The sequence below is a fragment of the Sorex araneus genome, chromosome 3 (genome assembly GCF_027595985.1).
Source record: "Sorex araneus isolate mSorAra2 chromosome 3, mSorAra2.pri, whole genome shotgun sequence".
Lineage (NCBI taxonomy): Eukaryota > Metazoa > Chordata > Mammalia > Eulipotyphla > Soricidae > Sorex > Sorex araneus.
Window position 1 is genome coordinate 30,561,231 of NC_073304.1, and position 22,917 is coordinate 30,584,147.

Genomic DNA, 22,917 nt, shown 5'->3' on the forward strand with positions numbered 1-22,917 from the left:
CCAGATCTTTGCAGAAAGAAATAGTCATGCCCCATCCCAACACATATGGATATTTCCCTTTGTGCTGGGAAGGACTTGGAGAAGGGCTTGCTATTGTCTTTATACCCACTTACTCAGTCCTGCTGTGGGGAGGGGCACAGCACTCACAAGTCCATGGATCCATAGTGGAGATGGATGCTCCACCTCCAAATCTTCTCAGAGCACCTGCATTCTTGCATTGCAAGTTCTCTTCTCTTCTCTTCTCTTCTCTTCTCTTCTCTTCTCTTCTCTTCTCTTCTCTTCTCTTCTCTTCTCTTCTCTTCTCTTCTCTTCTCTTCTCTTCTCTTCTCTTCTCTTCTCTTCTCTTCTCTTCTCTTCTCTTCTCTCCCTCTCTCTATCTATCTATCTCTCTCTCTGCATTCTGGCAGAGTGATATCACCTCCTCTTCGCGTGCGATAAGCACGGGGCAAGGCCAGGATCCCACCTTGGCTTATGGTTTTCCTATGACTGCATACGAGCACCTGAACCTCAGCAGACTCAACTCTTTTAAGTATAATGCTCCAAGGACCCAGATTCAAGTGGGAAACCTCAAACTCAACCCAGGTCTTCTGTCTAGATTTTTCCTGAGAGCAAAAACAGGGGTAGTGAGGCAGGCAGTGGGGGTGAGAGGCAGGAGGGAAACTGGGGACATTGGTGCTGGGAAATGTACACTGGTGAAGGGATGGGTGTTGGGACACTATATGACTGAAACCCAATCATGAACAACTGTGTGACTGTGTAACAACTGTGCAATTGTGATTCAATTAACAACAACAATAATAATAATAATAAAAGAAGAAGAAATATGAGTACTATAATGCTTGCACATGAAACAGACACATGATAGTCATGCAACTACCAGCTCCTTGTGTCTGTTGTCCTAGAGGGATCCAGAGTAAATCTTCATGTCTCCTGCACTGGAAACGATGGGCAGCATGTCAGAGGGACCTAGTCCTCATGTTGGCTGGTCCATTAAACAACTCTCAGTCAAGGGCCTTTATGAAGTAAGCCACATACTTTGTAGAGTACAGAGTAAAAAGATCAAAATGCACTTTTACCTTCTGTTCAACAAATACTTCACACATTACATTGCATGACATTCTGAATAAAGGAGAATTTAAAAAATTCAGCGTACCATGGAAGCCCCTAGTCTGAATCCCAGCTGCTCTGTGTGAACATCTGGGGTGGGCAGCAGATACAGAGTGCACAGATCCCTTCTGCTAACCAGTGCCTTCCCCGTCCCATCAGACTTTGCTTATAAAGCACAAGTTCAAGGACAAGATAACTCAGAACGTTAAGATAGCAACTATAGAGGTGGCAAGTTCACAAAACCCAGCAGAAGTATAAGTCGAGAAAATATGGATGCGCTGGAACAATTATCAAGGGGAATCAGCCAGGAAAACACTGCTCAAGGAGGTTTCCAAAATAAGACCTGGACATGTCTACCTTTACCTCCTTTTCGGTTTAATCCTGTCTGCACAGTCAGCTGATGGGCAGAGTTCCCAAGAACTGAGATTCTCAGGGCCCCTACCAGCTCCTGAACTATAGTCATTCACAGAAATGTGCATGATCCTTACTTACCTCCAGTGCTTCTGGGTGGAAACACAGAATACAAATGGAGATTTTCTGCAGGGCACTTTCGTGCCCTTGTCTCTTTCCGTCTTGTCTAAGAGTTCTTGCTTGGATTGGCTTTGGAAGGGAACATTTAGATAGAGCATAAAACTCTACTCACCTTTCCTTCCTGAGTTCCCCTGGCTCAGGGGCTTGTCCGTGACAGAACCTTGGGTGAGAGAGGAAACAAAAACACAGACATTCAGAATGCATTGTGGTTGGTTTTTTTCAGCCTGATGTTATGAGCATATGGCTATGTGTGTGTATGTATGTGTGTGTGTATTGTATACACATCTAGGGACATTATATACAAAGTCAGTACATACATACATGTTGAGTGGGGTTTGTTAAATATCAATGTCACTGATACCTCCACACTGCTTAAACGAACCATGATGCCTTGCCCAGAGTTGTATAAAATTATGCATTTACATAACTCCCTGGATGAGCTTCCAATGACTTTCTCACCTGCACTTCTCATGTCCTTCACTTTCTACCAATTCCATGAACTGGGCCTTACTCAGTGATAGGGTCAAATGAAAAGAACCTCTCTTACTGCAAGTGCAATGATTGACATCCCTTGCAGGCTACGACAGGAAATCGGCAATTTTCCATCTACATTAAGTAGAAAATTGTGGGCCCAATTGTACTGAATGGGCCCAAATAGTCTGAGGCATGGAAACAATTTTCTAGACATAGCTTGTTCGTCTGGGGGGCGGGCAGAGGAGAACATGTGTTTGCCCACATACTTTGCTTTGCAAAACTGGGATTGTCCTGCATCCCATCTAAAGGTCAGGCCCCCACAGCACCTGTCCTCTCTGTGAAGCTCAGTCCCATACATGTTGGGCATAGCCAACTCATCTACAGGGCAACCGCGGCTCCCATCAGCAAAAGAGAAGAAAGGATCCGTATTGTCCCACTCCACAGCATGTCCCTTCTCTGTAGACAAGCTTGGTAAGAATTCAGTGATACCCCCTGCAGGACTGGCTTCTGGCACATTTGTTTGCTTTCAATGAAACTTTCCAGGTCAGCAGCAAAGAGGACCTGTCCCTGACCTCCCCATACAGTCCCAATTAAAGTTTCCAGTTTCCATGTAAACCACAAATAAACTCTCCCCCCAACCCCCGCCATGGCCTGCAAATCTTTATTCCCCAAAGCAGAAAGTTTCCACTAACTTTCCCCTTTATACCACAGGGTCAATAGAAAAGGGAATAAATTTTGATAAATAAATAAATAAACAAGTTGGAATAGCAGGACTAAAAACCTCTAAAATTTCCCATAAAACATATTTAGAACAATGTTTTATACATTGGCTGTACTTAAAGACTAAAAATAATAAATAAAGCCTCGAAAGACAAAGATTTGTGGAAACATGAAGCTGCTAGTGAGTGGAGAAACTTTTCTGAATGAGGGCTGAGCCCACAATGTAAACTGAGGCTCCCATCTCCTCTCCCATCCGAAGGGAGGCTGAAAGAACAGGGTTTGCATCAAGAATTTCATCAAGGAAGCCTAAGAGCTAAATTTCTCTAGGCTGGCCAAGTTGGGAATAGGAAGGACCCAATTTGGACCAGCCCCATAGGTCACAGTGGTTCTGACATGAAGTACCACTCCATGGCTCCACACCCCTGGTACATATATCCATCAGAATCACCTGAGAAACTTCATAAGCGTGTGGAATTCCAAGTCTTGCGCCCGTATCACTCCATCCTACTGGGTTATAATTGATCAAAACGAAGGGGGCTCAGCATCTAAGTTCTTCCAGGTATCAGGAGAGCCCAGTGCCTGGAATCCCTTAGGTCTGCTGATGATTGGCAAGATCCAAGGACCACCATTCTGAGTTTTCCACTGCTCTCAAGAGCAGCAAGAGTAGGGACCATGGGCCACCACTCCCTCCCTATGCCCCGGAAGGCATCTTTTAACTGATCCTGCAGATTCCGATGCCAGAGTCCCATGTCATGTTGAAGTCCATCCCAGTAAATCCATCCCAGAGCTTCTAGCAATCAGAGCACCTGAGATGAAAGCTTGAATGACATGCACTAGGGGTTACACATTTTTCAGAAGACAGAGAGCAAAATCCAAAATAAATAAATATAGGCATACAGGCATTCAAGACCCATCACCCAACTGACTACAAAGCAAACACTGTGGAGTGAATTTCCTGGTCTGGATGAGGACTCAGAACTGCCACCTGTCCCCCAAGGATTCTCCCACAAGATATTGGAGACCACCCAGGGGTCTCTTCCATGCCCTTTTCTTTCTTCCCGCCCCTCCCTACGGTACCTGAACATACAGGAGTTTTGTTCTGCACAGAAGAGCCACTGATGGGCTTCCCATCGGGGGTGACGCACCAGCAGTAACCCGTGTAAGTGTGACACTGCACCTGTGCAGGCAGGGAGGGAAGAAAACATTCAGTCTTGGGTCATGACACCAACGATCACTTGTCCCCACCTCCATACACACCCTTTCAGAACACCACCAGCATTCTGGATGGGCTCCCTCCATCACTCACCCAGCATGTGTCCCCAAAACCTCTCATGCAGAGGGTCTGACACTCAAGGACACAATTCTGTATTTTCTCCTATGCAACACCTGCAGGCAACCACAACAGTTTGTCTACCATTTTCTTGTGATTTTAACACTGAATATATCAAGCTAAGATAAGTCCACTCTACTTTTCCTATTCTGGTGCTCACCAATGTCACTCATTCCCACTCCCGTCCTTGGGGTCCACTCCCATCCAATGCCTAAAACTTCTGGTTTATGAGTGAATCTGGCAAGAACAACTGGGCAAGTCCCAGTGGCACATTGATAAAGGCCTTCTGAAACAAGTAAAAACAAGGACTAAGTTTCCCCCCCCATCCCTAATCTCCCCCAGGACCCCATCCAATGGTCAGCCTGATCGCTGATTGTGTGGCCTCCTGAGACACAGGTAGGCAAGGCAAGAACACTGTGTGTGTCCTGGCTCCCGTTCCAGGTGCCCAGCTACATTGCCATGAGCTTCTCACATCTCCAGAAGCAGCTTCACCCTGCCCGTGGGTCTTCAATGAAAATGAGGCTTTTGTTTCATTCGGGAAAACTCTTCTTCCCTTTCCCAAAGCTGCTAGCTTATTCCCCCACCCTCCAATCTGTTTTCTGTTCGAGGTTCCTAAACATGAACAGGGCATCTCTCTTCTTATTCAAACTGCCAGGTGGAAAAATCACTTCAGAAGCTGTGGTCTATATACTCAATGAAAAACTATTCTGCCAATAAAAAGAGGAAATTGTGCTCTTGAGGATAACATGAATGAATCTTGAGGTGGACATGCTAAGGGAAATGAGTCAGAAAGTAAAAGACAATTACAGGATGGTTTGACTCACATGCAGTATAGGAATCACCAAAGCAAACAAAGTGGAAAAAAAAACCAACCCCAAAACTGATCCCTCATTCAGTGAAAATTATGTGGATACCAGAAGGAAAGGCTACATGGGGGTAAGGTGGGAGAAATGAGGAGAGGGATGTTGATATGTTGAAAATTATATACATACAGAGGTGTGAAGTTTAACCCTGACATTCCACTGTATAAGTAAATTATAAATAAATTAAAACCATTGAAAGAAACAAAGGCAACTAGTGAATGCATGTGCGCATGTACACACACACACAACACACACACAATCACTTAATGATTTGCCTTCAAAAAAAAAAGAAAAACAAAAAAACCAAAAAAACAAAAACAAATGATTTGCCTTCAGACTCAAGGCAGAGTCGGCACTTGAGCAACTCTCTGATCTGCCACCTACCTATCCACATAGCTTCTGTGTTCACCCATCTTTACACTCACCTTCCATCCCACACAAGAAACTCCTTCAAAGTACATTGACACAGCATCCTTCACTTCAGCTACCCAGTCAGTCAGGCATACCAGGCTCTAAGCCAGCTCTCACTCTTTCCCAACACTGGCCCCCTCTGACCTTGTTTCCTTCCTATATCTCCCATCCTACTGATTTTCCCCTAGTCTTGTGTCATGCCCCCCATTTACACAATTTTCACCTCTGACCCCTTGAAATATCCTGGGCCCCATAAGGCTCCTGGTTGAGAAATGCTACTCTAAGCCAGTTCCAACCCATTTTCTCAGGACCCCTTTGATTTCCCACCCTCTTTTGATATAGTTCTCTTCAAAGAGGTTCTAAACTTCCTCTTTCCTCTGACCCTCCACATACCCTAGTTCTCCAGATCTAGACCCTTGTGACAACAAACTATAAGCTAGATAATGCAGATTCTAGCTTATATCTGGCAAGATGGGGAGCTTATATCTGGCAAGCAGCCTCCCTGGGGAGCCAGAGCTCCCCTAGAAATCCCAAAGACTTGGGTACGAAACACTGCTGGCAGCTTGGAGCCACCCCCTTTGAGTCTGTCAGCCCTGCAGGGAGAGTTCCTAGAGACCGTCCTGCCAATGGGCCTGGCTGCCTGTGCTCTACAATGGCCAGTAATCACCTCTGGGAAACTTGTCCCTGGGGCTGGGCAGCCTTGCTGACAAAGTCCAGGGTCCCTGAGCAACTATGGCTAAGACTAGAAGTCCCCTCCATGAGGGTAGTGCCCCTCGAGTCCAAGACAGAGTCTGTGCCTCTGACCAGCACTGCTGGCTGAAGTGAGTACCATGGTCCGGCAAGCCACAGAGAACAGGTGAACTGAAAATCACCCCAACAGTAAGGCAGAGGCCCTTCCAAGGCTCCCAGGGACAGAGCTAGATGCATGCGTAGGAAGCTCAGCCCAGAACTTTGTTTCAGGGGAAAGAATCTGACCCCTGGGCGTAGTGGGTTCTCAGGACCACAGGCTCCCTGAGAGCACACATGGTATCCCAGCACCTGCCATGCTGCCTTCAGCCCCCAGACTCTCCTGCAGGCACAGACTCAGCCCCTTTCTCTCCTGGATCCTCATCACTGTCCTTAGACCCAAGCTTCCAAGACACTGACTCCAGATATCAAAATTCCCAGGCTGGGACCTGCAACAAATCCTGCAAACATTTATAATGGAATGGAAGGAAGAATTGTTGTTGCTTTCCGATGAGGAATGCACACCCATGGGCTCATCTGCCCCACAAGCTGCAGGGAAGGGACAGCAGGGAACAAAAGACAAAGAGGGCAACGCTGCAGGAGTGGCCAGTAGTACCACTTCCCTTGACTGAAGGAACCCCAGACTGTGACTCTCCAAGCTGGAAAGATGTCTGGGGAGCTGTCAAGATGCCTTCTTGAAGAAAGAGAAGTCCCTGGACTTGGCCTGCAGCCCAGCTCCCATACCTCCCCAGCTAACCGCCCAGCTACTCATCCGTCCCCCTTCTGCAGCCTTGGAGGGACTTAGCAAGCCTCGAAGTGTCCCTATGTATTTAAAATCTGGAGATAATAATACATTCCTCACTTAGTGGTTCAGAGGATTGAATTAGATGGTGTAAATAAAGCACTTTGTTCACAGGGTTAGGGCGCAGTTCAGACAAGCTATTTATTTTTGTGATCCTTGTTTTATTTTTCAGCAAACTGTCTGGACACCCTTTCTCTGGGCACAGCCTGATTCTCTGATGGTATCCAAAGAACATCCTATTCTGGCCAGTCTCATAGGAAGAGGCAGTAGAAAATCATCAAAAGGTTTGAAAAAGCCTTGGAGGAAAGGGGGAAAAGTGTATTTTCATATAGAACAGTTCTAGCACTGCAGAGAAAGGTGTGCTTCTTATAGAAAAGCAATCAGGATGTAAATCCTCTAGTATTGATGGTTTATACATACATGATCAAGACAGAATTCTGCCTAGCTTAACATCCTCCCTTGCAAACTTAATTTTAATTCAATAAGTGATATCTTTATTTCCCCCCCAGATCTAGCCTCAAATCAATCAACTCTCAGACTTAATTAATGAGGAAAGCAAGGACTTGACAAGGCAATCAGCTAAGTCTAGAATTCACTTTGTAGTTCTCAATACTTGGTCTCAATGCTCAATACATAAAACTTCTCAACACTCAATACTTCTCAATACTCGAGAGTTGACCCCAGTGGTATGGACACAAACCATGGAATTAACTTGCTTCCTGAGAATCTGACATATCAATGGATGGGTCTCAAGAGACCAAGAGTATTGACTGTGGATCTAAGCTTATACTGTAACTGTTGAATATAACTAGCATTCCTGTACTACAAAAATTGTGGGGTTTTGATTTTATCATTATAGTTTAGGTAACATAATTACAATAATAAAGTTTATGCTATTGAAGTACAAAGTCACTGTACTCCACCACCACCAAAGTGCCTATGACCCTCCACCATGTCCCTATACCACCTCTAATGAGATCTTCATTTCCCACTCACCCCCTCTTCACCCCATTGTATATTAGTCAGCTTTGTAACCCGCCAGTTGTTTGTCATTGTTCAATATTAAACAGTGCATTTTTATTTTAGTAAGTACATTTCATCTCTGATTCATATGCTTAAATATTTTTGGCAAGATGCCCTTTGTATAAACAGCCTGATGGTGTATTTCAGGTGCTAACTATGTCCACATTAAGACAAATTTGCAATTATTTTGAGTCTGTTCATTGTCAACATTACCCAGCCCCTAGATGCCAATAAAGATGTGGGGGGTTGGTTAGCACCTCAACAAACGCAGCTATGTGATAGATGAGTAAAAGATGATGAAACAAAGCACCAGCTTACAGAACAAAGTGGATTTTGGAAGCATTGAGAATAAGAATGACACAAAGACCTGGGTACATTGGCCACTCTCTCCCCTGGGTACCACATCCAATATAAGAATGCCACCTTTTATCATGGATCCCCCCAACATTTAGACTACAAGGTCACCCCACGCACGTCCTCTACTCGAGAGGCACAGTGAATGGAAGTTATTTGTTCAAATATTCCAGGTAATTCATAAAAGTATTAAAACTGGAGTCACAAATGTTCAAGTACTCATCAAATTTTAGAATCACCAGAACAGGGACAAAATTTGGAGACCACCAATCCAACCCCAATGCCTTATAAGTGAGGAGACCGAGGTCCAATGGCAGGGAGGATGACTGCCAACACCAGGGCCTGGTAGAGGGTGTCACACACTGGAAGAAAACAGCAGAAAGGCCTGGTTCCTAGAGATAGTGTCAAAACTCTGGGAACTCTTTGGAAGGGGGGAAGAGGAGATATGACAAATATCCTACAAGAGTCTTTGTTCCACTATGAGTGAAAAGTTACCTGGAGTCATTTGGGTGACAGTCTGGGAGACCTTTCGGCCACTCCTTACCCCAGTCAGCCTGTTTTCCTTGGCTATTCTAGAAGGGGTCAGACTCACACCCCAGGGCAGGTTACCTTTGGCTGAACCCCTACCCTCCTTCCTCACCAGTGGCCCCTGCTTATCAACAAGGCCAATCTGCCCTGCCCGTGGCCACTGTCTCCCAGGAATGGGAAGCTGCAGAGACACAGAGCATACATTCTGCGTGCACAAGACCCCAGGCTTGATTCTCTGAACTTCATGGTCCCCCAAGCACTTCCAGGTGTGGCCCTACACCCCTTAGCACTGCCAGGCTTGAATAGCACCCCGTCACAAGGGCCAGGCCCTAAGAGTGCTGTGGGCCCATACCACAAAGTTTCACCAGGAGGGCACCCAGGTTCTTGAGCCCTAAAGGGGATGAGGGGCATGGTGGTAGTGGGGTTCTGACTTTTTAATGACTACAAAATTCCAGCTGGTCAGAGTAAGACTCCATGGTAGAGTTCATGATTTACAGCTGTGAGGCCCTGGGTTAAAGTTCAGCACCCCAAAAATGTCTTGACTAAGATCTTCTCAGGGTAAGAAGCACCTCATGATTTTGCTCTCAGAGTAAGGTGCCATTTGCAGAAACTCCCACATTTATTCACAGCGGGACCCTCCTTTAATTGTGTGTGGGGAGCCTGAGAAGGCAGCAGTGTTGTCTGGCAGCAGAGTCCCAAAGTCCAGGAATGTTCTCAGAAACGTCTTTGAGCAGGCAGGGGTAAGGGGAAACAATGAATTACTGGGCCTTGTTATATTCGGTTCCCAGTCCTATTTCCTCCCCATCCAAGTAAGTTCCTTCCAGAAACACCACCCACATTTTGTTTTGAGAGACATATAGCTCCAAAGAGCAAACTCTGAGCCTCACACTGTGTGGAATGTGCTGCAGATCTCTGAGCTATGTCTTTAGCACCACTCTCCCACTTCTCGTTGGCACTGCTTTCTGCAGCTCTCCAGCTGTGAGAAAATCATCACGATGAGGCCAGAGAGGGATATGACAGTGGGTAAAGTGCTGACCTTGGAGGTGGTCAACCAACCTGCAAGGTGGTACCAGATTTGGGTGGTAACAGTACCATAAGGGGTGGTACCCTGAGCACTGCCAGAAGTGAGTGATCCCTGTGGACAGAGCCAGGAGTAATCCCGGAGCACAGCTGGGTATGGCCCAACTCCTCGTGGCCCCCCACCAATCATCTTGAATTGTTTTAGACCTGCCCTGAGCTCTGTATTCCCTCCAAGGCACAGTACCTTCTCCCTAGAAGGTCAATCCCACCCTCACCCCCGTCTTACTTCTTTGTGCTTCTATTATAAAATGAAAAATGAAAGTCTAATGCAAAGAGAACAGCTTCATTCAACATTCTTAGTAGCAACTACCAAACTTGTAATGAAGTGGTTTCTAAGACCTACAAGAATATTTTCCTAGGGGGAAAAAGTTAAACCCAAAAAAAAGAAGGCATGTGGGCATTTGTCCTCCAATGGGAATAGAGACCTGTTTTTGTTATGCAATCTATAAGTTATTCAGGATCACTTAGCAGAGAATTTAAAAAATAAAGCAAAGATGCAGGAGCAGTCAAGCATCTTGCTGTTGACCAGTGGGTGACTTTGGTTCTGGTAGCATCTTCAGCTGCTCTGTTTTCTATAGGATAGGGAATTATCGGGTTCTGGTAGCATCTTCAGCTGCTCTGTTTTCTATAGGATAGGGAATTATCTGTGGGACTCGTGAAAAATGGTGCTTCCCATGAGTGTCATGGGTCCTTGCTGGCAAATTGAGTCTTCAGGCCATCTGTGGAGACCATGTGCTCCCCCTGAGTCTCCATCTGAAGCAGTAGGAGAATACTGTTTATATGGGTGGGATTTAGATTCACCTGGAGGGTTTGTGAAGCCACGAGCCATGTGGGCCAGACTTCACTTCAAAGTGTTTATATTCCAGTTGTTCTGACAGTGTGTGGGCTCCTGTCTTGCTTGTTTGTGGGGAGGGGGGCACACCTGGCAGTGCTCAGGGATCACTCTTGGCAATGCATGGAGAACCATTTGCAGCGCAGGGGATCACACCAGGGTCATCAGCCTGCAAATCAGATGCCTTAACCCCTGTACTATATCTCTGGCCTCGCATGTTGGCTTTTAAGGCATGGATTGAGGAACCATAGCATTAAGTCTTCTGGGTAGATTTGATTGCAGTGAAGAAAAGAAAGAAAAGGAAGGGAAGCAATGTCTTGGAAAACATGAGCTCGGATTAGAAAAGGTTATCAAAAGTTGCCCTCACCTTCAGTCAGGTTTGCCTGAGATGCATCAAGATGCAGAAGGAAAAGTAGCTTTTGAGCCAAAAGTATTGGGGTTTTAAATGGCAGAGTTGCTATCTTGACAAATTTGACAAATGCACCTCTCTATGCAGCAGAGCAAGTGGCCCCCACCTCGAAGACGAAATGTGACAAGACATATAAAACATCTAATATGATGTTGGGCGTTGGGCCCACACTCAGCCTGAGCCCATTTCTTCCTCCTCCTCTTCCCTTTTACGGGACGGGTGCAGTGCTGCTATTCCTGTTGGCTGTGGATATTGTCTCCTGCTCCGTGCCAGGTCTAGGGAGGACAGTCTGTTGGGAATGAGGGATTTTTCCTTTTAGGGTATCTACCTCATCCTCCAGAATTCATGAAGGGGATGTAGGGAAGGAAGCTGATCCTTCCATTTCAAATCCTCCTAAATATGGGAGTCTTCGCTGACCATGTTTTTATGTGCTGATGGTGTGGTGTGGCTGCCAACGTGAAATTAGTTAGAAGTGGTGTGTTTGGAGCGAGAGAGTCTCCCTCCCCAGGCTGTTTATGACCACATCTGCAATACTGTGTCCTGTTTGCAGAAGAACAATTTATGGGGGTGGGAGGGAGGGTTATGAGGGGGGTGGCAAATCAAATTCAGAAGAGGCCAGGGGAGGAAAAAGCGAGACATAAATCCCTATGATATGGGAGTGGAAAAAGTAAGAATTTTAGCCAGGCAAAATAAGTAAATAAAAAAGCACTATTTGTTGGCTGAAAGAGATAACTTCTCAAGAATATAGTGGTGATTATATTCATATTTTTCAGTACAGTGTAGGATTTCTGAGGATTTTGAAAGTCCATCGTGATAACTGGGTGATCTGTTGGAAATTACTTGGAGACAGCACTCATATCAGACTTTCAAACTCATACCCCCAAATGCATGCTGGGTTGTGTCATGGTGATAATTCCAGTGGTGACAATCAAGCAGAAGGTTGACAGCCTCTGGGTGGGAGATCATAAATGAGTCCTGGGGCAGGGGAGGGGAAGGGAGAAAGGAGAAAGAGAAGAACCTCTGAGGCCCCTTTCAACTCTAATGTTCTATCTATAACCTTGCTCTGTGTTAAAATTTCATGCTTACAAATAAGGTGACAATTAATAAAACAGTAAGTTTACCTGGCTGTCAAGGACAAGACCACTATTCCAAGTATGTGATGGAAAAAAATTTTTATTTTCCGAAAAATACCTGAACCCTACCACCAACACATATGTAATAATATTCTAAATATCTGAGTTTTAAGGCTTCAAAGAATGTTATACTCTGTAGACTTTCTTCCCTTCTGCTGGGTGCTTCCAATGACTCAGGTTGGGTAACCAGAGAACATAACAACCTTGTCCCTTTGCTTTTATTTCCATTGTGAGGACAAGGAAGTTGGGATCAAATACAATTTTGTTTCCAAAAATACATCATCATCATCATCATCATCGTTTCATCGTCGAATTGATGATCATCGAATTTCTCAAGCAGTCTCAGTAGTGTCTCCATTCATCCTAGCCCTGAGATTTTAGAAGCCTCTCTTTACTTGTCCTTCCCAATGATGCCACATTAGAGGCTCTTTCAGGGTCAGGGAAATGAGACCCAGCATTGTTACTGGTTTTGGCATATGAATACGCCATGGGGAGTTTGCCAGGCTCTCCCATGTGGGCAGGAAGCTCTCAGTAGCTTGTCAGTTTCTCCCAGAGAGAAAACTTTTGTCATATTGTGACAAAAATACATATTGTGTAGTAAAAAGAGGCTCATCTGTAGGAGCTCTGTTGTGATCAGAACTATAAAAATTGGTCCAAAGATGAAAAAAATAGGATATGGAGGAGCGAGTGCTATTTCTGGTTCCCCAGTGCTGAATTTCCTGTTTTGGTTTCATCTGGTTTGGTTTGAGAGGCTACACATGACCCTCTGGAGCTCAGTCTCAGTACCCAGAGTCTTTCCCAACATTGCTCTGGGGAGCCTTCAGTGCTGGGGATCAAACCTAGAGTTCCTACATGCAAAGCATTTGCTCCAGTCCTTTGAGATATCTCCCCAGAGACTCCTGAATTCATTCCCCCCCACAAGCTCGCACAAATTATTCATCAGACAAGTTGGACCTAAGCATCTGCCAGTCATGTGCCCATGTACCCAAATCAATTAGTAGTAACAGTAGTTAAGATTCACCGGGCTATTATCATATGCATGGCATTAGGCTAAGCATCTACAACACAGCTTATCTACTTATCTTAATAGCTTGACCTGGAACATATTATAAGACTTAGAGTCTTAAATCCCTTGCATTATGACCCAACTAGACAATGATGTGGTTGGGAGTTGAATTAATCTAACTCTGAATCCCATGTGCTGCTCTTACTTACCTTTCTTCCTCAAAGCACTATTTCCTTTTAGTTTCAAATTTCAGATGATTTTTAAAGAAAATTATTGACAGTGATTTATAGAACTATTCATAATTGCCCTGAACTCATTTTTAATGAAACATTTCTCCTTTCAGACCTCCCTCCTCTGTGCTTATTGCCTTTCCCTACTTTGACATGGAAAGAAAAATTCAACCCTTTAATTTCACAGCAGAGTTTAGATGACTAACCTGCAGAGTCACCCCCTGGCATATTACATGCACCCACAGTGGTGTGGCAATAGCCCCAAATGCGTGTATATTAATAGCTCTGCCTGAAAGGTTCTGAATAAATGTTTGCTATGCGCCTACTTGCGCCTACCAACCCAAATGAACATGGGGTCTCATAAAAACCTAAAAGATGTAGATTTTCACCTTCCAAAAGTAATAGAATATACTTCCTTCCCAATGTAGTACCTCCTAAGGGGTACCCACTCAATCCCTTTCATTTCCCAGGGTGGGAAATTAAGACCTTTAACTCAGATATTCCATCTATGAGCTGCTCAACCTGTAAAAGGTTTGAGTCAGAATCTGATTCATGAAGTGTTTCACCCAGGGAGCCTGGGTAGGCTCCGTAGGGCTAGTCAGTAAAAACCTTTGTCAGCCACAGACAAAGGCTTGCAGACCGCTCTCATGTTTGTCTTTGGTCATCCCTTTCCCATCCACCCTTTGATTCTTCCCATCTCCAAAGCAAACATCTCTGACTCCTTCAAGTATTCCTCATGTGACTATTTCCCAGGGTTACCCTGCTGAGTAACCATCCTGGATGTGGTCAGTTTGACCACATCACTTTAAAAGATGGCAACTCCCTTTAAAAGAGGCCGTATAGAATCACGGTTAGAACCCCGAACTCTGGAGATCAGCGTTGATCTCAGGATGATCAAACTCGAACCCTGACTCTCCCATCAGCAAACTGTGACCCTCAGCAAGCTACTTGGCCTCTTTGTGGTTCAGTTTCCTCATCCATCCAATGGAAATTGATAGTGTCTACTTCATGGGTTGGAGTGAGGATTGGCTAAATTACTATGTGGCGGGCACGTATAAAATACGGGCACATATTAAGTACTCCATAAATGAGTTTTGTTGTGATTACTGCCATTTGAACAAGAAAATAAGAAAAGAGGAGGGGACTGAATCTCCCAACCCTTCAGCTTCCCTCTCTAAGAGGCAGCAGGAGCCATAGAAGCAGGCCTTGATGCCCCTCTCTGTCTCTCTCTCTCTCTCCTCTCTCTCTCTCTCTCTCTCTCTCTCTCTCTCTCTGTCTCCAAAGAAAACTCCTGGACTTAAAGAGTAGTTGCAGATAGTGCTCAGAGCTTTCTGAATTCCACAATAGACAGACTCATCCAATAGCAATGGGCAGCTCAGAATGCCTGGCTCAGATGCCCACCCAGTCCCAGTCCACTTTTTCAATGATGCCAATCAATGTAGCAGAGCATGCAGAGTAGCCATGCAGCTACATGAAAGTCATTGAAGAGTCAAAGCAACCAGTGGTTGAGGGAGGTGAGTCCCCACAATATGTGCAAATGTGTTCTGAACCATCCATCCTCATCCTCATCTTCTTGTACTCCTCTGTCCCTAACAGGGGTCCCCAAGACTTCTCTCATTGAAAAGATGAGGGGAATATCTACGGCTTTATCAAGGAGCTTAGCTAAATCACATGCAAGACAAGTCCTGCTTACACCTAGGCCCTGCCCAGTTACAAATTTTAAAAGGAACTTTCACAGCTACCTAACGTAGTTTGCACATTAGCTGCAAATTATAGGCCATCTAAAGATCAGCCAGAGAAAGAAACCCCAGCCTGCATGGGGAGGTGGGTCCTGAACCCTGGGTCTCCTGTTTCTCCATTGTCCCAGACCCTGATGTACTGAACAATGTGGTAACAGCATACAGCAGTGTGAGGAGAGGGGATTGTCTAGTGTCCAGCTTACATACTTCAGCCATTAAAACACGCATAGCTCACAGTTTCAAGTTTGAAGGAAAAAAAGTCCCTCCCCTGCTTGCAGACTCAAAGAAGATGTAATTTGCCAAAAGTTTAAGACATGTATAACTCTCATCTCTGGTGATTCTAGAAGAGTTTGTTGCCCTTAATTTGCATTCCTCTTTTCCCTTTCAAACACCAAACCCAAGGCCCTGATACCGATCATGAAAGATAAAACTCCAGTATAGGAGTTAAGGTTTCTGATTATCTCCTCTTCTAAATTAACCATCTCATATATGGGTACAGAGCAACATCATTTCACTGTTTGTTTAGAAAGAAAAAATAAGGATAAGGGAGACAGTAGTACAGGAAATGGGACACATGACCAAGCTTGATTCCCAGTACCACATGGCCTCCCAAGCATAGCCAAGTGTAGCCCTAGATTTACACCCCAAGACATCATCAGGTGTGGCCCTAGAGATGCCCAAGCATCACTGTGTTGGCCCTGGTGACCCCTGGAACTAAAGCACAGCATCCTGAGACTGTAGCACTAACTCACAGGCCCAGTGGATCAAGTATCACCAGGGAAGGCACCAAGCCACTGAACACCTCTTGGGAGGGCCCCCAAATAAAAAGTAAAAAGATGATTTTGGAACTTACTGAAAAACTGCAGTAATAAACCAGCATGTCACTGACATAAGGATAAGACATATAGGGCCATAGCAATGTAACAGTAGGTAGGGCACTTGCCTTGCATGCAGCCAACCTGGGTTCACTCCCTGGCATCATATACATTCCCCCAAGAACCACCAGGAGTGCTCCCTGCAGACCCAGGAGCAAACCCTAAACACCACTGAGTGAGCTCCACCACCACCAAAACATAAAAGAGAAAAGAATAGACATATAGATGGATGGAATGGAATTAAAAGTCCAGAAATAAACCCTCACCTTTATAATCAACTAATTATCAACAAGGATACCAAGACCAAGGATATTCAAGTGGAAAAGAAGAGTTTTTCATGTATTTATTTATTTATTCATTGGATTTTGAGCCATGCCTGGTGGTACTCAGGGCTCACTCCTGGCTCTGAATTCAGGGATCACTCCCAGGCTCAGAGGATCATATGGGGTGCCAAGGATTGAACCCAGGTCGACTTCATGCTAGGCAAGCACCCTAACTGCTGTACTATCACTTTGGCCCCAAGAACAGCTTTGTTTTAAATAAATGATTCAAAGATGATTAGATATATACATGCAAAAAATGAAGAAGGACACTTACTCATGCCATATGCAAAAATTATCTCAAAATGGACCATGGACCAGGTAAGAGCTAAAACTGGTACCACCAACTTTGAAGAAAAGTCTGTCAGTTCCTCAAGTTAAACATAGTTACCATGAATCACAACAATTCCTTGATATAAACCAAGAAAATTGAAAACATAAATCCAACAAAAATTTTCATACAAATGTTCAAAACAGTAATTTTATGATAGCACCCCCCATGGAAGTAGCCCAGTTGATGAGTGGATAAACAAGATTCATATACCCATACAATGGAACATGCTTTGACATAGCACTTTAGCACTGTTGTTTATCGATTTGCTTGAGCGGGCACCAGTAATGTCTCCACTGTGAGACTTGTTGTTACTGCTTTTGGCATATCGAATACGCCGAGGGTAGCTTGCCAGGCTCTGGCGTGAGGGCGGGATACTCTCGGTAGTTTGCCGGGCTCTCCGAGAGGGGCATAGGAATCAAACCTGGTTGGCCATGCAAGGCAAACGCCCTACCCACTGTGCTATCACTCCAGGAAATAAAATACTTATTCATGCTCTAACATAAATGAACCTTGAGTAAAGTAAGATTTGTTTTAGCTTACTTATGCTAAGGAAATTAAGTCACTAAAGACCATGTGTTATGTGATTCCATTAACTGGAATATTCAGAACAAGCAAGTTCATGAAAATAGGAAGTATATTAGTGGTTGCCAGGGCTGGGGCAAGAGGGTTCCAGAGAGACTCCACTAATGAACTTAAAATCTTTTCTTGGGAAATAAAAACATTTCAGCATTGGAAAGTGGTGATGCTTGCACAATTCTGTGACTATACTAAAATTCACTAAATTGAACGAACATTTTAGAGGTACATTTTACAGTATGTGAATTATACCTAAAGATGTTAAGGTACAAAATCAGGTGGCTAGTTCATAGACCACAGCTCGCTGAGCTCTGATATTCTTAACTGGCTCTCCCATTTCACTGCTAAGCAAACTGAGACCTAAAGAAGAAGAAAACCAACATTTGTTGATGAGCAATTATGTGCTGAACAGGGAATTTTCATATGCAATATGTGGTTATTTGGAACAAAAGTAATTCAATGAAAAACACATGGAAAGCAAGGAGTAAGATGCCCTGGGCACAGTAGAAATTCAAATAGTAACAACAATCATATGTTTGTTGAGCATTTAACAAATTAGGGGGGGAAATTATTGAGCTTTTAACAAAATAGGAAAAGACAAATAGAAAAAAACTTGCCCAACAGTGGGTCTATTTACTATTATTCCATAGATTCATAAAGGGTATTATTAATCTTAACAGTGTGACTGCTTTAGAAAAAGAACAGTTGGCATAGGCATGCCACAAAAGGCTGCAGGAGCCTCAATCAGGACACCATCTGCTAAAACATACAGAACTGGCTTTGTCTGGGGGCAACCAACAGAGCTACTGATGGCTGGAGACGCTCTGAACACTCCAGCTTATAGAAGCAGCTCAGTGCTTTTCGCCCAGAACCCTCTACACCATTCCCAGAGACCACACTGTTGCCCCAGGTAAGGCAAGTCCACAAGGAGACCAAAGCAAACATCACTTCTGAACTCCTTTAGGTCTGCCTCCGCCTGCCTGTGTTAAATCAGCGAAGGTCATCAAAGACTCACAGTTCATGCAAAGTGTGACGATGTCCTTCAGTGCTCGCTTTGAGACCCAAAATGGTGAGCCAAGGCAACCTAGTCCTGAAACTCAGGCTTGCAGAGCTGACTTGAGGAAGTAGTTCTGTACTACAGAATAGGAGGAGGACGAGGTAGAGGTAAAAAGAAACATCAAGCAAGCTTCTGAGCACGTGTAAAGATCGAAGCTGAGGCACTCAAGAAATAAATCTAATTTCTCCCAGGTTTTAGGAAACACAGCAGTAAGAACAATAGAAATGCTGGCAAGGGAGCTCACTGATTCTGCCCCAAAGCCACAGAACTTAATTCTATACACTTCCAACTTTCGAACAAAAGCATCTTCGAGAAAAAATTACAGCTCCCCAGGCCCCTATATTCAAAAAATGACACCAGGAAAATGGGGGGAAAAATGTCTGTGTGCATTGGTGAGAGAAGCACTCCTTAGGACAATGAAAACAGGCCAGTGTTGGTCCAGATTGTTCCTGGTACATGGAGCCCCAAGTTGGGAGCTGCTCTACTTTTTTTTAATGTACAAGAAACATTAGGTATGTGTTTTAAATCTATAGTATCTATTAGAACTTGAATCACACATCTGCAAAAAATATTAAGATATTGGGGAATATATTTAATAACAGCCACCATGAACAGTCTGTTGCTCAATGCTAGAAAAACTGCCTTAAAAGTGCATATCCTACTGATAAATATTCAACTTTCAGAAATTTAATCCCCAAATCTCTAGGATTCATGGTATTTTCATTTAACACAGCACAACCATTTTTAAAATGAGGAAGATAATTTTAATGAGTTAGAATTACATCTAATTAAACTAGAAATAAATTCACAATCTAATTAAAGAAAATATTAGACATGTTTTTCTAAAATCAAGAGACATATGGTCAACAGACACATTGAAAAAAGTGCTTAGCATCATAAACATGGAAATATAATTCAAAACCATAATCAAATATCTCTTAAAGCCTATTATGATAATAATCACTGTATCACAGTTATCCTGTTGCTCATCGATCTGCTCGAGCAGGCACCAGTAACGTCTCTATTGTGAGACTTGTTGTTACTGTTTTTGGCATATCGAATATGCCACAAGTAGCTCGCCAGGCTCTGCCGTGGGGGCTGAATACTCTTGGTAGCTTGCCAGGCTCTCTGAGAGAGGCGGAGAAATTGAACCCGGGTTGGCGGAGTGCAAGGCAAATGCCCTACCTCTGTGCTATCCAGCCCATAATAATAATAATAAAATAATAAATACTAAGAATTGGTGAAGATGTGGGGGAAATGGAATTTGTGCAGTGTTAGAAGGAAAGTAAATTGACACTGTCACCATGGAGAAAGCTGGTTTACTTGAATTTCTACAAAAAATTAAAGATAAATTAGTATATGACCCAACAATTCCATTTCTGGATATGTATCCAAAGAAATAAAAACTCAAAAAGATATTCATACCTCAGCAGATAATCCCTGCTGCATTGTTTACAGTAGTCAAGACATTGGACTCAAGTGTTCTTGGATGAGGAGTGGGTAAGGACCAGGTGGCATATAGTACACAATGGAATATTACTCAGTCTTTAAAAAAGAGAGAATTTTGTCATTTTTTATAACCTGGGCAGAACTTGAGGGTATTATGCTAACTGAAATAAATCTGACAAAAGAGACAAATGCTGTAGAATCTTTCTCATATGTGGCATCTAAAAATATCAAGTTCATAATTACAGAGAACAGTTGGTAGTTATCAAAAGCAAGAGGTGGGTGATAGGTGAAATAGGTGAATGGGTTCAAAAGGTACAAACTTTATACTAAAATAAAGAAATCCAAAGCCGTGTGGCCGCTAGTGCGGCCACTCGACCTCATATCTCTTCATTCTCAGCAATGGAAAACAAATTATCAAATCCTTCCTTTTCAGCAGGTCCAACTTTAGGGGGTAAAAACTCCAAACAATAACAGTGAGTTTTGTTAAAATATTGAATGTAATCAAAGTAAAGTGAAAGTAAAGTGAAATTTATCAGTTACACAGGCGGTGGGGGGGGTGGCTGGGGATGTGGGGGGTCGGGGTGGAGCCATACTGTGATTCTTGGTGGTAGAATATGTGCACTGGTGAAGTGATGGGTGTTCGAGCATTGTATAATTGAGACTTAAACCTAAAAACTTTGTAACTTTCCACATGGTGACTCAATAAAAAAGTTTTTTTTTAAAAAAAGGTACAAACTTTAGTTTGAATAATTAATTTTCCAAAACTAAGTCATGGAAAATCATGGTACATCACTTTATTGCAATTTTGAAAGATGCTAAAAGTTTTCATCATAAGGAAAAAAGTAACCATTTATAAGATTAATGTTAAATACACTTATTACTATACCCATTCACAGTATATACAAACATAGAATCAATATGGTATATACCTAAAATATAGCATTTATATCCCCTAAAAGTGTTAATTTATATTAATATGCAAAAGCAAAAAAGAAAATGTTGTTACAAAAGAAAAAATGGTATAACATTTTTGTTGTAAATAGTAAGTACATACAAAGGAAAAATCTAGAGGACTATAGGCTCAATCATTGTTCTTTTGGGGAAATTAAATCACTAGCTTTAACTTCCTACCTATGTACCTCTACATTGTCAGAATGTTGTTTACAAAATATATATAACTTTTCAGGAGTCAGAATGTTGTTTACAAAATATATATAACTTTTCAGGAGTCGGAGCGATAGTACAACAGGTAGGGCATTTGCCTTGCACATGGCTGACCCAGGTTTGATTCCCTGCACTCCATATGGTTCCCCAAGCACCACCGTGAATAATTCCAGACTGCAGAACCAAAAGTAACCCCTTAGCACAGCCAGGTGTGGCCAAAACCCAAATACATATACATGCATATGTATATATATGCATGTGTGTCCCTTAGGTTGGTTTCTTTTGGACCAAAAGCTTGTTCCTGTGCTTCTAGGTCAGTGTTATGATTGCTTGATGTGGTGGTTTCTACCCCTCAAGCCTTTTGACCTTACCTATCACCCTATCTCTCTTAGGAAGGTGAGAAAAAATCAAGTGAGCTAAAATCTAGATTGTAGATTATCTTGAATACCAAGAGTGGGAGATTGTATGGATGCAGTTGGAAATCATTGCTTCGTGTTGACTTCAGAAAATCTAGGTATCTCATTTGTTTTTCTTCCAGGTGATGGCTCACTGTGGGGCAGTATCTGGATTCCTGCAATGACTGGGTGGAAGGTGTAGGACTAAATTCTTCCACTGACAATGATTCTCCTTCTTGGAACCTGTGCCTTTACCATGCCTATTTTCTTCCACTACAGTTTGGGCTGGAGCGATAGCATAGCGGGTAGGGCCTTGCACATGGCCGACTCAGGTTCGATCCCTCTGCACCTCTCAGAGACCCTGGCAAGCTACCAAGAGTATCTCGCTCTGCATGGCAGAGCCTGACAAGCGATCCATTTAGTATTCAATATGCAAAAAACAGTAACAAGTCTGAAAATGGAGATGTTACTGGTGCCCGCTCGAGCAAATCAATGAGCAATGGGATGACAGTGATACCGTGATATATATAATATGTGTACATATATAAATATATATAATATGTGTGTATATACACAAACTTTTCTATTTAGAAAAAGAAAGTGAATACCACACTTTCTAATTTGGTTATGACAATATTAGATACTTATATACATAAACACAGATACACACGTACACCAAACAAGCTTCTACAGCACATCATTTTATTATCTGTATAGTAGGGCTAGTTCATCATCTGTTGAAGTATTTATCTATTGTTGAATGTTTAAATTGCTTTTGTTTGCTGCTATAAACAATTCTGTGAACATCTTGTGGCTAAAATTTTAATTATTTCCTTAGAACATTTCCTAGAAGTAGAACAGAAGGCTCAGGACAAAAGTACAAAAGAGCAGAGAGATAGTACAGGAGGTAAGGCACTTGCCTTGTACATGGCCAACTTGGGTCCAGTTGCATCCCATGCCTATAAGGCCCCTGAGTCTGCCCAGAGTGATACCTGAGCACAAAAGCACCATGCTCTACTATGTTCTGGTTGCTATGGGTGGCCGAGGGTGTGGGGTGAATTTAAGAAAAATCATGTTCTCTACCCTCAAGGAGCTTACATGTAGAAAAATTATGAACGCATATGATAAAGTAATTAGTTGATGAGACTACACATCAACAACTGGCTATATTTCAAATACCCATTTACAAGTCAGTAATTTTGGATTTGGGATATAGTTAATTGATTGCTGAGGAAATGCACACAAAATTAAAGTTTTCCATACGTAAAATAGTGCTCAATAAAAATACTACCAAGTCGGGAAAAAAAGTGTAGTATGCTCAGAGTTGGGTTTAAGGGCAAGTCAACCATTAGATGTGGTTGAGTAAGTAAATTGGGCTGAATTTTGTTTGATTGTTTTGTTTTTGGCCTCCTAAGTGGTACTCAGAAGGTTCAGAGGCCCCACTCGTGA

General features: G+C 43.2%; 1 protein-coding gene across 3 annotated transcripts in view; it reads right to left on the reverse strand.

Annotated features, from left to right (window-relative positions):
* SMOC1 (SPARC related modular calcium binding 1) overlaps positions 1 to 22,917 on the reverse strand; it is a 148,790-nt gene that overhangs the window by 54,193 nt on the left and 71,680 nt on the right. For all 3 annotated transcript variants that reach the window (XM_055133878.1, XM_055133877.1, XM_055133876.1), the window contains exons 4-5: positions 3,910 to 4,009; positions 1,751 to 1,798 (exon numbers count right to left, since the gene is read on the reverse strand). In XM_055133878.1, the coding sequence (XP_054989853.1) occupies positions 1,751 to 1,798; positions 3,910 to 4,009 (148 nt within the window). The remainder of the gene's footprint in view (positions 1 to 1,750; positions 1,799 to 3,909; positions 4,010 to 22,917) is intronic.